This window comes from Thermobia domestica, chromosome 2 (assembly GCF_964235325.1).
Source record: "Thermobia domestica chromosome 2, izTheDome1.hap1.1, whole genome shotgun sequence".
In the NCBI taxonomy this organism is placed as follows: Eukaryota; Metazoa; Arthropoda; class Insecta; order Zygentoma; family Lepismatidae; genus Thermobia; species Thermobia domestica.
In genome coordinates this window covers 7,331,216-7,345,494 of record NC_137455.1, presented here as the reverse complement: position 1 = coordinate 7,345,494, position 14,279 = coordinate 7,331,216, and the positions used below count along the sequence as shown (strand labels likewise).

The window sequence follows — 14,279 nt, the reverse complement described above, 5'->3', positions numbered from 1 at the left end:
GAATCTAGAATAATGTACAGATAGCAATGCAAAAGATACACTGACACAGAAAGAACTTCAAAATGATTAAAGCAATCAAAATGACATTTACACAACAGTATAGTAAGGAAACACTGTACCCACAGACATGCTCAATAACATCATATGCAATGCAGTGTAGCCAACTGAGCACAAAATGAAGTTTTGTTAAATGACACTTGACACAAGTTATAACATGTAGAAAATCTAATTATGAGTAGAACCACACCTGTGAAGTCATGATGTAGAGTGTTGTCAACGTTTGAAAATAGGCCTATATGAATTCCTATATGAATCTCGGATGTAGAAGGGTACACACAGTACCAACTCACTGCGGAGCGCTTTATCAATAGCAACACTGAAGAATTGACTACCAATAATGTGTAAGGTGATACAATATTAGGTGCATAAGAAAAGTGAGCCTGCTAATCAATTGTCAGTCCAAGAGCATGCATCATTTCAGTTTTTTGTGTTGTGTTTGATACTATTCTGATATTCCACTTGGGCAAATCTGTTTCGACACTGTACTTCGTCCCTTATTTTCGTACTTCAGTAATTATATTCTTGTTAGTGGCCTCATATTTTGGTTTTAACTAGTTTGAATCGTGTACTGTATGTACTCTTCTACATCCGAGATTCATATAGGAATTCATATAGGCCTATCTTCAAACGTTGGCAACACTCTACATCATGACTTCACAGGTGTGGTTCTACTCATAATTAGATTTTCTACATGTTATAACTTGTGTCAAGTGCCATTTAACAAAACTTCATTTTGTGCTCAGTTGGCAACACTGCATTACATATGATGTTATTGAGCATGTTTGTGGGTATAATGTTTGCTTTCTATACTGCTGTGTAAGTATCTTGATTACTTTTATCATTTTGAAGTTCTTTCTCTGTCAGTGTATCTTTTGCATTGCAATCTTTGCATGATTCTCGATCGTTTTTTCCTCTGTATCTCCTGTGTTTCAGGGTGTCGGCCCATAAAACTTTGGATTTCTCACTTTTCTTCATTCTTCTATCGATTGTGCATAGTTTGATTGGGCAATGCTACTATCAGTATAAGATGTTCCCTTGTCAGTGTTGAAAGGGGAGGTTAAACTCAAGTCAAATGACCAATCAAAAAAATTACTAAACCAAACTACTACTACTACTACTACTACTACTACTACTACTACTAATAATAATAATAATAATAATAATAATAATAATAATAATAATAATAATTCTCATATTTTAGTTACCTTAGTTTGAACCCAGATAGTGTATCTATTAACAGTTTCTCCTTTCACGTCTACAAGCTTCCACTTATCACAGGTCTTCCCAGCGATTATCTCAGTACCAGCCGCCTGAAAAAGTAACAAATGAATAAACGATTTTAAGGTTTCAGCATATATTAAGGGTTTATTTTATTATTTCATTGATGCTAATATAGCTGACATTTTGTTTCCGTATCAATTTCTAATCAAACAGGATACGGCACAATAATTTCCCACCGATACATTTTAAGTGTTTATGTTGATAAATATGCACGTGTAAAACAGAAACAGAACAGATTAACCTAAGTTATCAATAAACTCAAAAAAGCTCGCCTTACTCTTATATGTATATTCTGTAGTTATATTCAAGCAAACATTGTAAACATCGAATTTCGCTGACAGCTGTCAGTATTGTCAATATATAAGGTAAGAAAGTTTGTGTCACAATATTGGGGACAGATTCCTTACATCAAAGTAAGAAATAAAATTTCATATGGACTTGTGCTTAAAAGTAAATAGTTTTGGAGTTATAGGGTGTCGAAAATGTAAAACAAGTGAAGTTTCAAAGTTCATAGTTCCACTACTATGGGACCTATCGTAGTCAGGCCAAGACATCACTGAGGAACTGGTATGTGAACTATCCAAATATCTATGTTTAAGAAAGCTCCAGTACTTGCGCATTAATTTTTAGAGAAGTAAGGTGGAGTGATCAAGTACTCCCAAACAGCGTCTCTAAAAATGACTGTGCAAGTACCGGAGGTTTTGAAAGATGGATATTTGAATAGTTCACATACTAGTTCCTCAGTGATGTCTTGACCCGACTACAATCGGTCCTACAGTAGTGGAACTATGGATCTTTAAAGTTCCTTTTTTAACGTTTTCGGCACCCTATAACTACGAAACTATGCACTTCTGACCACACGTCCATTTTTTTATTTTGACGTAAGGAACCTATTTCCAAAACATTGTGGCAAATTTTTGTAACACCCTGTATAGTAATAAACAAAGTAGGAGGGAAAAAAAGAGGGAGTATTTTAAGATTTCTAGAGTGTGTTACGCTGCTCCACTAGTTGGTACTATATTAAAAAAAAAAATACTAATTAACTCCAGGAATGCATCTAAATATTTATTAACGCGGAAATTTTCAATGGGAATCCCCACCTTCGTCAGCAGCTTATTATTTTTCATAAATACATATGGATCACTTTAGTTCCTTCACTTCTTATTACGGTCTAATCTCCTATACCGCAAAAAGTATGAAATTTCTGCACATAATTGGGTTGGTAATAAAAATAACGCTTCAGATGTAAACTAGATTGGAATATCGTGTTCAGAGCGTTGAAGAATCTGAAGATGGATTACAGAGACAGAAGAATAATATACTAACTTTACAGGAACCAGAGAGCTGTTATAGAAGAATAAGTAAAGGAGTAAAGCAAAGATATGGACTTTCACCCCTTCTGTTAAATGTTTATATAGAAGAGGCTATGAAAAAATTCTTTGATAAAAACGAAAAATGTGTAAAAAAGTAAATGGACAGGGTTTCAACACAACAAGGTTTGCTGATGACATAGCACTGTTAGCGGAGAACGAAAAGGATTTGCTGGAAGCACTTTCAAACTTGAACGACCAACTGGAGAAAAAATGCAAAATGAAGATAAATAAGAAGAAAACCAAAGTGATAAAATGCACAAGAGCACGACAGGAAGGGGCAAACGTATGGCTAGAGGGAGAGAAAATCGAAGATGTTAAGACGTTCCCCTATTTAGGAAGTCTAATATCCTTGGGCAGAAGAAGTGAAAAAGACGTAAGTTTTAAAATAGTGCAGGCTCAATAAGCATCCAATAGGAAAAGAGGACTGCTAATATCACGAAATGTGTCGTTTAACTTTCGAAAACAATTTATTAAGACTCTGGTATGGAGCGTGGCACTTCAGAGACGTGGACATTGAGAAAACTGAAATATCAAAGCTGGAAGCATTTGAAATGTAGTGTTGGCACAGAATGCTCTACGTATCATGGACCGAAAGGAAAAGGTAATGAAGACGTACTAAAGGAAGATAATGAAGGACGACAGATAATGAACATAATAAGAAAAAGAAGAAAACGGCATGCTTGGATATCTTATTCGGCACTCCTGTTAGATCGCCGTGTTGATAGAGGGAAAGGCAGAAGGAAAATCAGGAAAAGGCTAAGGATAGAATATATCTAGATGCAGTTACGAAGAAGAGACCCTATCAAAGTATAAAACCGCTCTCCCAGAGAAGAGAAAAGTTTTAAAATTTCCATGTTGACCACCAACTTATGGTTGAGGAGAAAAAGAAGATGTAACCTCTAATTGCTTACACAATTTAGTACTTAAGTATTTCATTACTTTTACCAAAATTCGAAACAAAATTACATAAATAATCTACATACCTCAAAACCCGTTAAGTCAGGCAAGATACTTTGTAGTGAAATTTTAAATTCACTTGTTCCATTTAGTTGTAGACAAGTCACTTTGTTCATTACACTTTCTGTAGTCACCGGCGCTAGTTTCCGGCTCACTCCGAAACTTCCCATAGTGGCAAGCTGATAAGTCTTAACAGTGCCTATTAATTAATTAAAAAAAAAAAAAAAAAAAAGCAAATCAGTTAATTACTTATTGAGCGTATTCAACACATTATATTATTTCAAAATTATTCACCTAATGTTTCTCCAATTCCAATGGGCTTTTTCTAGTAAGATAGTGAAATCGGCCCTTGACCGAAATTGGATCGTTATTGACCCAAAACATTAGTTTTGACCTAAAACCACAAAAAAATAAATAAAAAAAAAAAAGTTAACCCCTACTTTTACCCTTTACCGATGCTCAAAATTTAATATTTTTTAATTCTAGCGGAGGTAGTCTAAGTAATTTAAAAGTTTTACAGATTGTAGATACAATGTATGTGCAAATGCCAACATTTTTGCCACAAAAATCAATGTGTATTTTCTTGGTTGTTTTGCATGTTGAAAATTTCAAAAAAAAAAAAAAAAAATCGTAAAAAATTGAGGTACACATGTCGCTGATTTTTTTGTTCATGATATATTTATTTCATGGTCCAAAACTGATGGCAACATCGCCAAAAAAAAAAAAAAAAAAAAAAAAAAAAAAAAAAAAAAATCAAAACTGAAAAAACGTGTTTTTTCACAATTTCTAGACACCTACATACGGTTTACAATCTGTGACTTTTAAATCACTTGGACCACCCCCACCAGAACTAAAAAATATTAAATTTTGAGCATGTATGATACGATAATTCAGTAAGGGATGGGGGTGTAGGGGGCCGAATCTTTTGTGTGTGTGTGTGTGTGTGTGTGTGTGTGTGTGTGTGCTGGTTTTAGGTCAAAACTAACATTTTTGGTCAATAACGACCGAATTTAGATCAAGCTCCTATTTCACTACTTTCTCTTTTCGAGTGAGTCATCCTCAGGGGCACAGATACATACATAAATTAAAATCTGGGGTTTGAATGTGGATACAAAACAGAAAAATTGGATAATAGCGTGACTTGGTTACATTGTGCACACTTTGATTCACATAAACTGTATAGTGAGTAATTACTGATTACGTTCTGAATTAAGAAATATACATTTGCTGAAAAAACTTATAATACACACAAAAAAGAGCATTAGTAATGAGGTTAGCTCACTAATGTATAGTTCGAATAACTAATGGATAGTTTTCTTTATGCAATAAAATCAATTATTTTTTGTAGCTAGGCACTATATGAAAATCACACTCTTCCACGTGTTACGTAGATTATCCTGCCAGCTTTAGCAAAACACACAAGAAAACACTCCTTTCATTTATGACAACAAATTTGTCTCTATCCTTAGGGCAAGAAGGCAAAAAGAGTAGTTTTTGTTGTCTTCTGCTGACGATGGACTAAAGACGAGTCACGGCAGAAATATTTCGATCGTTTACCGTTGTCTTGCAAAGATTACACGGAAAGCTTATAATTTAATTTTTACCTTTTCACTCTTCTTTGCTCAATTTCTTCTGAAGCTTGGTATAGAATAATAAGGCCCATAGTCATATCATTGACACAGACAACCTAACAGTGATGCATATACCAGTTGGAATTATCTGTACAATATTAAAATACGGAGGCTGATTCGTTTCCATTCGAACAAATTACGAACAGCCATACCTGTCGAACTGGGTTTCACAGAGCAAAAAAACTGTCCCAGATGCTCAGTAGCAGAGTAAAGGTGCTGTAGTAGGCAAAATGCCACCGAAAGAAAGGGCTTTTGCAAAGGGTGCGTCATGTGAAATTTACGATTTCCCACATAGCAGAACGATGTTCAAACAATGCTTTTTTGGTGCAATGGGAAATTAAGTGAAATTTTTCAGTTTAACGTACCACGAATATGCGCTTTCGACTAAGGGAGATGATCATTAAGCAAGTGAATGATAATGGAAGAATTGGTGGCATGAGAAAGTGGGAGGAAACGGGAGTACCCCGAGGAAACCCACCCACACAATGTTGTCCACCATAAATTTACCTGGCTGGGATCGAACCAGGGATCCAACGCATCACAGGTAAGTGCTCTGCCACTGAACCGCCGTATCCTTGTGGTAAAATGGGCTATTCTTAAAGTTATAATTAAACGGCATGCATAACAGCCTCCTTCACAATCCACATAACCAACGAAATCGCCTCTAAAGAAGAGATCAGTGAAACTCAGAAGACCTCCGTTAAAAACGATCCGAAATCTGGAAGCCTGTGAGAATCCTTTACTACAGTTATATTACGACCAAACAATCTCACGTAGCCCAATCAACAGTGAATTGTACACGTGTAAACCCATAGTACATCGCGGAGCGATAGGACAAAAGGCAAAAGGTTTGAATGATTGCCACCTAGCTGGTTACCGCTGGAAATTTGTTGTGACAAGGAACGAAGCATGGACCTATCTAGACGACTGGAAAAGTTCAGGACACAAATCCAAGTAGTCATTAAAAAAAATAATAAAAAATAAAATAAAATGAAAAAAATGAAATCTTTAAGTTTAACGTCCCACGGTTATGCCGGTTAGGCTAAAGGAGACGGTGATAATGAGAAATGAGTGAAATGGTGGAATGAAGAAAGTGGGAGGAAACGGGAGAACCCTGAGAAAAGCCACGAGCACGGCGTTTGTCCACCACAAAGTCCACACGGCGCGAGGTAGGATCGAACCAGGGACCACAAGCACCGGAGGTGAACGCTCTACCACTGAGCCACCGCGCCCCCAAAATGGAAAAAAAAAAATAAAAAAAACCTTTGTGTTAATGCAAAGAAAGTTTCTTGAACTGTCTTAAACTTGGTACTGCCTTCTGCTAAAGAAGGCAGCTCAAGATCTGTATGGTAAAAAAAAAAAAAAAAAGCCTGTTTTTTTACTAAGAACATGTTCTATCACCAGTTTACACAGATAAAACACTTAATATTGTACGGCTACGATACTCTTCGTGTGAAACTGCATTAGGACAAACCTTCAAGTGACCGGCTATAACATCGGTAGTCTTTTACCGAGGCAAGGCAGTTACAAATAGTATGCAGGATATAGCAGTTAACAATCCAGATGCTAGTTTCATGATTTACTGTACTTTTGGACCTCTCAAATAGTGCTTTCATCACGTCGGGTTCCCACGGTAAATGGCCTCTAGAAAGCCTACGAGCAGGAAAATGAAATCTTTAAGTTTTACGTCCCATGGTCATGCTGGTTACGCTAAAAGAGACGGTGATGAGAAATGAGTGAAATAAAGAAAGTGGAAGGAAACGGAAGAACCCCGAAAAAAGCCACGTACACGGTGTTTGTCCACCACAAAGCTCACTTAGCGCGTGCTGGGATCGAACCAAGAACCTCATGCACCAGAGGTGAACGCTCTACCACGAGCAGCCGCGGCCCCACCTACAAGCAGGAATGGAACAATATATCCCTGATACAACAGCAACGAAGTCTGCTGCAGTGGAAACATAGCAAACATGATTGATGGTGACGGGGAGAAATCTCTGATCTTTAATCTTTAAAAGAACAGCAAAGATTATTTACGTTTCTACCTGAGTAATTCATGGCGAAAAAATCTAACTTTTCAGATGTCTTATAGCGGTATGGAAAATACTAGTTTTAAATTGATTAAAACCAGAAACATGCTTCGCAAATTTTGCCAACAGCTTCTAACACTAAAAGGTTTAACTAAAATAAACTTGAGACATTAATAAAAAACATTAAAGACAAGATGAAAACATTAATAAAAACACACATACACAACATACAACATAAATTTCCGATATTCAAAAAAGAAAAGAAGTATTAAAAACAATAATGTTCACTTACCAATTCTTATAAATCAACAAATTTATAAGCATATATGAAATTGTTCCTACACTGCATTGTATTTGAAAAAAAAAAAAAAGTTACCAAGTACCAACTGTCACTCATTCCTACCACGTATATTCAATTTAAAGTACGAACTCTTACCTCCATAATAATCAATCCTGCTCTTCCCTTGCTTTTCGTCATAGTACGCTGCAAACGGTTCCTTGATTTCTGCATACGGAATGTTCAAAGTACCACTTACTGAATAAGTGTTGCTGAACTTTGGTGGGTTTTTCACTGGCTCGTCGCGGAAAACTGAATTCCCAATCACAGATCCTCGGGCTATTAAAACTGAAAAGAAAAATTATATTTATTTCATATTATGATTTGTTTCGTCACATTATTATTATTATTATTATTATATCAATTAACATAGTGTGATCGAACAATAATGTAATATTCCGTAGACTAACAGTACACGAGTTTTCTCCTCACCTTTTTATTGCAAAAGATGTTTATACAGTTTGTACACAAGATCACAAATAAGTAATTTTTATTTATTTATTTATTTATTTCATAAGGCCAACACAACAGGCTTAGTGCCTAGTTATAGTGTCGTGTACATAATTATCTAATATACACTATTATACTTACCCAAATATATCATTTAATTATGTAGACGTTATTGCCTGACAATTGAGGAGTTTGACGCTATAACGACGTAAGTCTGAAACATGCAGTTGGAGAGAAATGATGTTGAAAATTTAAGTAGTGCTTTTTTCTTACATAAAACAATGTAATATGCAGCATTTTATTCCGATATTGAATTGAAATGTTACCAGGAGGCTAAACAAGCATGGCAAAAGCCACAAATGCGTTTGATGCAAAAAGGGTGTAAACTCGTTTACGCCCTTATTACACCAAACTCCTCAATTGTTTTGAACTAGTTTTCGGCCATTATTAAATACATCTACTACATGAAATCTAACCATTTCGTTATATGAAGCACATATTCTCTACAGAGTAGACTTACATATTGTGTTAGTTCTTGTTTTTCTACACAGAATGTACCAGTATTTGCTGTTCTCGTCTTACCTATTGGGACACGTAAAAACACTTCTGAAACTAATTCTGGACAATCAATTTTACCGTTTAATAATTCATGTAAGAACAATTTGTCTCTAAAACTTCTTTACAATTGGGCTCATTGCAGCTCGGAGGTTTTGAGGTTTGCCGGTTAAGAATGACACTACCTTGCAGTTCAGAGATGGCTTAGAATACCTCTTGCCCGTTTGAGCTCACAAGCAGGGATAGAGGGGTCTCTCCTGCCCGTTGTGGCTTGGAAAGAAGACAGTATCTCTTGTCAGATGAAGCTTGGAGAGATAGACAGGATACGACCAGTTAACAACTAATGTCTTTAGTCTCGAGGTGTCCGTTTATATAACCAATCTTTGGAGGCGGGGTCTGGGAGGGGTCTTCTTCGTATCTCTTCGTATTCCCTTCGTGATCCTGGCATTCGTCGTCTCCTCTTGCTGGTGCTTGTGCTAATGTATGTGGTTTTGTTCAATAATAAGAGGATATCAAAGTTTTTATATAGAGAGGACCAATTCATTTTATTTGAAATTTAGTTTTTGAATCCTTATGTAAGACCGTCATTCAACATTTACAGTGAATGTTTAATGAAGGAAGCATTAATGGGAATTGGAGATTTCAAGATTGGAGGGCAGATCATTAATAAGATCAGGCATGTAGATGATACGGTTATTATAGTTAGTACCGAAGAAGGACCACAAGAGACAAAATATTTGGCACTGGTAAACTATATGGAATGGAAATCAACATTGAAAAGTCGAAAGTCATGAGAATATCCAGTGAAAATGCGCCTTTACGTGTCAGAATAGAACAAAGAGAACTTGAAGAGGTCTATAATTTCAAGGATCTGGGAAGTATCTTGACGAAAGACGCTAACTGCACCAAAGAGATCAAGTCAAGAATTGCCATAGCCAAAGAAGCATTCAGCATGAAAAGATCACTCTTAATTAGCAGACTCAATATTGTACTAAGAAGCTGGCCAAGTGCTACATATGGAGTATTGGACTGTATGGTTCAGAGACTTGGACATTACGAAAATTACAGAAGAACTATTTAGAGAGTTTCGAAATGTGATGTTGGAGGAAGATGAGGAAGATAACGTAGACAGAGTGAATAACAAACGAAAGGAAAGAAAAGGATACTTCTAAGAAGGATCGTTCCTAGGAAGGCCAATTAGATTGTACACTCATTTCCAAAATTATTGCCGCATGTCTATAAATATGTTGTTGCAGGAATATAATTTGATAACGAATTCTCCCGGTATTTCTTACAATGTTAGTATGTGTATAATCGGCAAAGACATGTATGTGGAAAATTACATGTGAAAAGAGCAGCAAATAAGAACAATACAACGAAAATAAAACTTTCTTGTCCATTTAGCAACACTATGTTTTACTCATTCTAATTTTCGTATTTATAATTCTTTTCCTATGAAATTTACCACAAATATACATTTCCCGATTATACACATAGTATCAGTACTAAAAGTACCACGCAAAATCATTATCAAATTATATTCTTACCAGAAGACAGTTATAGACATGCAATAATCATTTTGGACATGAGTGTACATATCTTGCGAAGAAATTTTCTTCATACTCCCACAGAAGGAAACATGGAAGAAAAGTGAGGAATAGGAAGAACAACCAACTGATCGATGATTTGAAAAATAGAAGAAAATATTGGAAGTTAAAAGAGAAGGCCGAAGATCGAGAAACGTGGAAGAAATATTTCCAGGCCTAAATCTAAAATAAATAAATAAATAAAATAAAATAACTAGTCCCAGGACCTAGCGAAAAGCAGAATACTTAATAATAATAATGTAAGACCGAAGTTATGAAGAATGGTACCTAGTATTCACGTGGGCTTTAAAACACGATCGGGTCACGCATCCAGTGTAGTCATTCCCCATCTCTACGACACTATTTCGCCTCAAAAGAGCTTAAATATAGGACAACGCTACCGGCCTCTGCTCTTATATATATATATATTCTGGTTCTGTGCATAGCAGAAGTTTGCAAAGCGTATTTTACAGTTCAGCAGCCTTCTGTATTCAGAAACTTTTTTTTTAAAGCGTTTTTACGTGTTTTTATTATTATTATTATTATTATTAGGGAACGTGTACAGACCAGTGTTGCCAGATCAATGAGTTGCAAAAGCAGGAGATTCGATGATAAAAAACAGGAGAAAGCAGTAGACACTTACAGTGGTGGCGTTTGAATGTAAATCCGGGGGGCGGGCAATAAAATTTGCCATTATTAGGCCTAAGGGGGCAGTAGTCAAAACAAGCAGTCCAGAATTCATTTCTGATTAACTACGTTGAGCAAATAAAAGGGAAAGTCCCGATTTATATTATTATTATTTCATACACACGTGTGTGAAGTAAAACGTAGTGAAGAGCAAAGTGGAGTGGGAAAATGCATTTTCATGCACGTAGCGATAACGTAGCTATATGGTACAGTCACACATGATCGTGGCCTTAGACGATTTCTTGCTGACGATCGTAGAGAAATGATCTAAGCCACTTTTCCAACTGAAGTCCCAATGTAAACAACACTTACTTGTAAATCTTACAGAAAGTCAGAATATAGACGAATCTTATAGAAGACTTACAGTTGTATTGTTTGGATTCATATTATATACAGTAAAGCTCTATATGTTCTACAGAGGTTTGTGTACTATAACAGAGAAATTTCATCTTTTTATGTGAGGAAACATTGAAAATTCAATATTAATAATAATATCTTTCTTCAACTCCTAGAAGGAAAAAGCAGGAGATTGTTCACTTTTCATTTTCTTTCGCAGTAGATCAGTAGAACGTAGAAAAAGCAGGAGATCTCCTGCAAAACCAGTAGATCTGGCAACACTGGTACAGACTCCAATATTACCAACAGATGGTAGCTCATGCATTTTATTTTCACAACTGTACTATATTTTGTAGGGAATGAAAATGTTCAAGATGCAAGAGATAGATCATTGAAAGTTTGTCTAAAGGCAAATTGTATAAAAAATAAAGAGAATAAACCGTGCAGTTTTATATTATATTATATATCTATCTATTAAAATGCTACAATAGCAATTAAGAACGATTTTTTTTTTTTTTATTTTTTATTTATTTTTTTTTTTTTTTTAAGGGTTACGGGAATAGGGTAACATAGTGAAATCTTTATTCATCAATTAAGTTTCATCATGCAGAAAATAAGTTCCTACTCCCAGCCATTAGAGGGTTACGCCCTCTCTCTGGCATGGAGTTTAGAGCATCACTATTGAGTTCAAGGTAATGATATATGGGCAAAGTGCAGTAATCATGAACACAAATATTATTAAATGCATAATAAATTAATAAATTGTTTCTGAAAAAATATATAACAGAAAAGTGCAGATATATTATTGAGGTGCTAAGATACTAATAGAAATCACAATACATAATAAATATAATAGAATAAAGAATAATGATGATTATGAAAAATGAGGTGAAGTGCTTACACATCACAAACAGATTAATATTAGTAAGACAGATGCAGGGTTAAATCTTCTGTCCCGGGGCGGCTCGGGACTAATGAACACATTTGGAAGCCCTTGTTAGTGATGAGGATCTCTGTGTTAAGAACGACTGAGCTCCAACCTATAACTTCAGCTGCCAAACCTTTTGATTTACGGTTATTTGTGATTTCACGTTTATAACAAAGACAAATATTTTTAAAAAGGTGTACTTTAAATAAATTACTTAAAGAGATATTTTTCACAAAGCCTATCCTTTTAAATTATTGTTCAAAGCTTTTGCATTTTAATAAGTCTTCTCGGAAATAAATGCAAATGAATTGTGCTGCCATCTCTGGAGTTTTTTAAACTATACGTTTGTGGACGTTTATATGTTTGTGGCAAATCCTTTCGACAGTGAGATCTCGGAAACTACAGGCTCTAGAAAGATGACATTTTCACTGACCGATTGCAAATTTTGCGTAGATTGTCCAATTCTAACTCAATATTAAAAAAAAAAGCATTGAAATTATTTATTTATTACATTTTTACGGATACAGTGGAAGTGTTGAAATTAAAAAAAAAAAAAACTAAAGCATCATATCCTACCTATTATACACTCCAACACAGTGTAATTGTATATAGTGGCTGCATATCTCTCAGTATTTTGTTTCATAGCCAAATTATAATGAAAAGCGAAGGATAACCATTTCTCCAGTCTAAGTTGAATCTTTATTGTTTGGAGTGTTTTGTCCAATGAACACCATATATCATTACATTATAATTGATTGTATGTGTAGTGTATTAGCTTATTTTAAAATGTATAAAACGATAATCATGCCTGTTGTTCTGTATGGTTGCGAAATATGGTCTCTTACTCGGAACGACGAACATAGATTGAAAGTATTTGAGAACAAGATCCTGAGACGAATATTCGGACCCAAGAGAAACGGGAACAGGAAATGGCGGAATCTTCATAACGAGGAACTACATAATTTATACAGTTTATCCAACATTGTTAGGGTCATCAAATCTAGGAGGCTCAGGTGGGCAGGTCATGTAGCCAGGATGGAAGAAAGAACGAACGCTTTCAAAATCTTAACTAGAAGACCAGCCGGAAAACGACCATTAGGAAGACCTAGGCGCAGATGGGAGAACAATATTAAGATGGATCTCGCAGAGATAAATAATACAAAGTAGAAACTGGATCCAATTGGCTAAGGATAGAAGTCGGTGGAGAGCTTTCGTGAACGCGGCATTGAACCACCGGGTTCCATAGGCCATAGAGTTACTTAGTTTATGTATTTGCTTATTACATACTACATGCAAGAAAGAAAGAAAACACAGATCATACATGAATTAAAAACTCAAACCGGAAGTAGGTTCAAATCTTGCAAACGGTACGAGATATTGAAAAAGAAACCGAAAAAAATCTCCCCTTTACGGTATCTCTTGCAGATTTTTACCAAGACTTCTTTCACTTATGTCTGCAAAGGGACATGTACAGATGTGAGGAATAACAAGGAGATTCATGCTCATATATGAATGATGCGCTGTGTAAAGAGCGCAAGTTCAGCTAGTATATATATATATATATATATATATATATATATATATATATATATATATATATACCGTATATAATGTTGTTTCCTTCATTGTCAAACTAAACACAACGACACACTGGGCGAGGCTACATGATATAATATATATATATTATATATTATATATTATATATAAAACTCCAAGTAGCCAGAAAGAATGGAAATCTGATGAAGGCACTTTTCTGTTGAAGGTGTTCCCACGTCATATTTTTTTTTTTTTTTTTTTAATATATTATCACAGCCTTTCTCAGTGTGTTGTTGAATTTAGTTTGACAATATGGGAAAAGAGACGTGATAGAATAGTTATTTCCTTCATTTTGAATAGTATTTCATTATTGGGAGCATGAATAAACAATGAAAGAATCAAAACATCAAAAAAAGAAAACTGCATACATTATTCTTTGATTACACGGCCACCCACAGACGAAAAAATAAAGTTCTGTTCAGCGAATCCCAGGATATGGGATTCGGTTTTTTTTTTTTTTTTTTTTTTTTTAACA

The 14,279-nt window shown here is 35.1% G+C and overlaps 1 protein-coding gene across 1 annotated transcript in view; it reads right to left on the bottom strand.

The window, feature by feature from the left end:
• Window positions 1-14,279, bottom strand: part of CtsK1 (C1 family peptidase 26-29-p) — a 60,358-nt gene that overhangs the window by 25,770 nt on the left and 20,309 nt on the right. The window contains exons 2-4 of the mRNA XM_081738330.1: window positions 7,766-7,954; window positions 3,698-3,870; window positions 1,266-1,370 (exon numbers count right to left, since the gene is read on the bottom strand). Of these exons, the coding sequence (XP_081594456.1) occupies window positions 1,266-1,370; window positions 3,698-3,870; window positions 7,766-7,954 (467 nt within the window). The remainder of the gene's footprint in view (window positions 1-1,265; window positions 1,371-3,697; window positions 3,871-7,765; window positions 7,955-14,279) is intronic.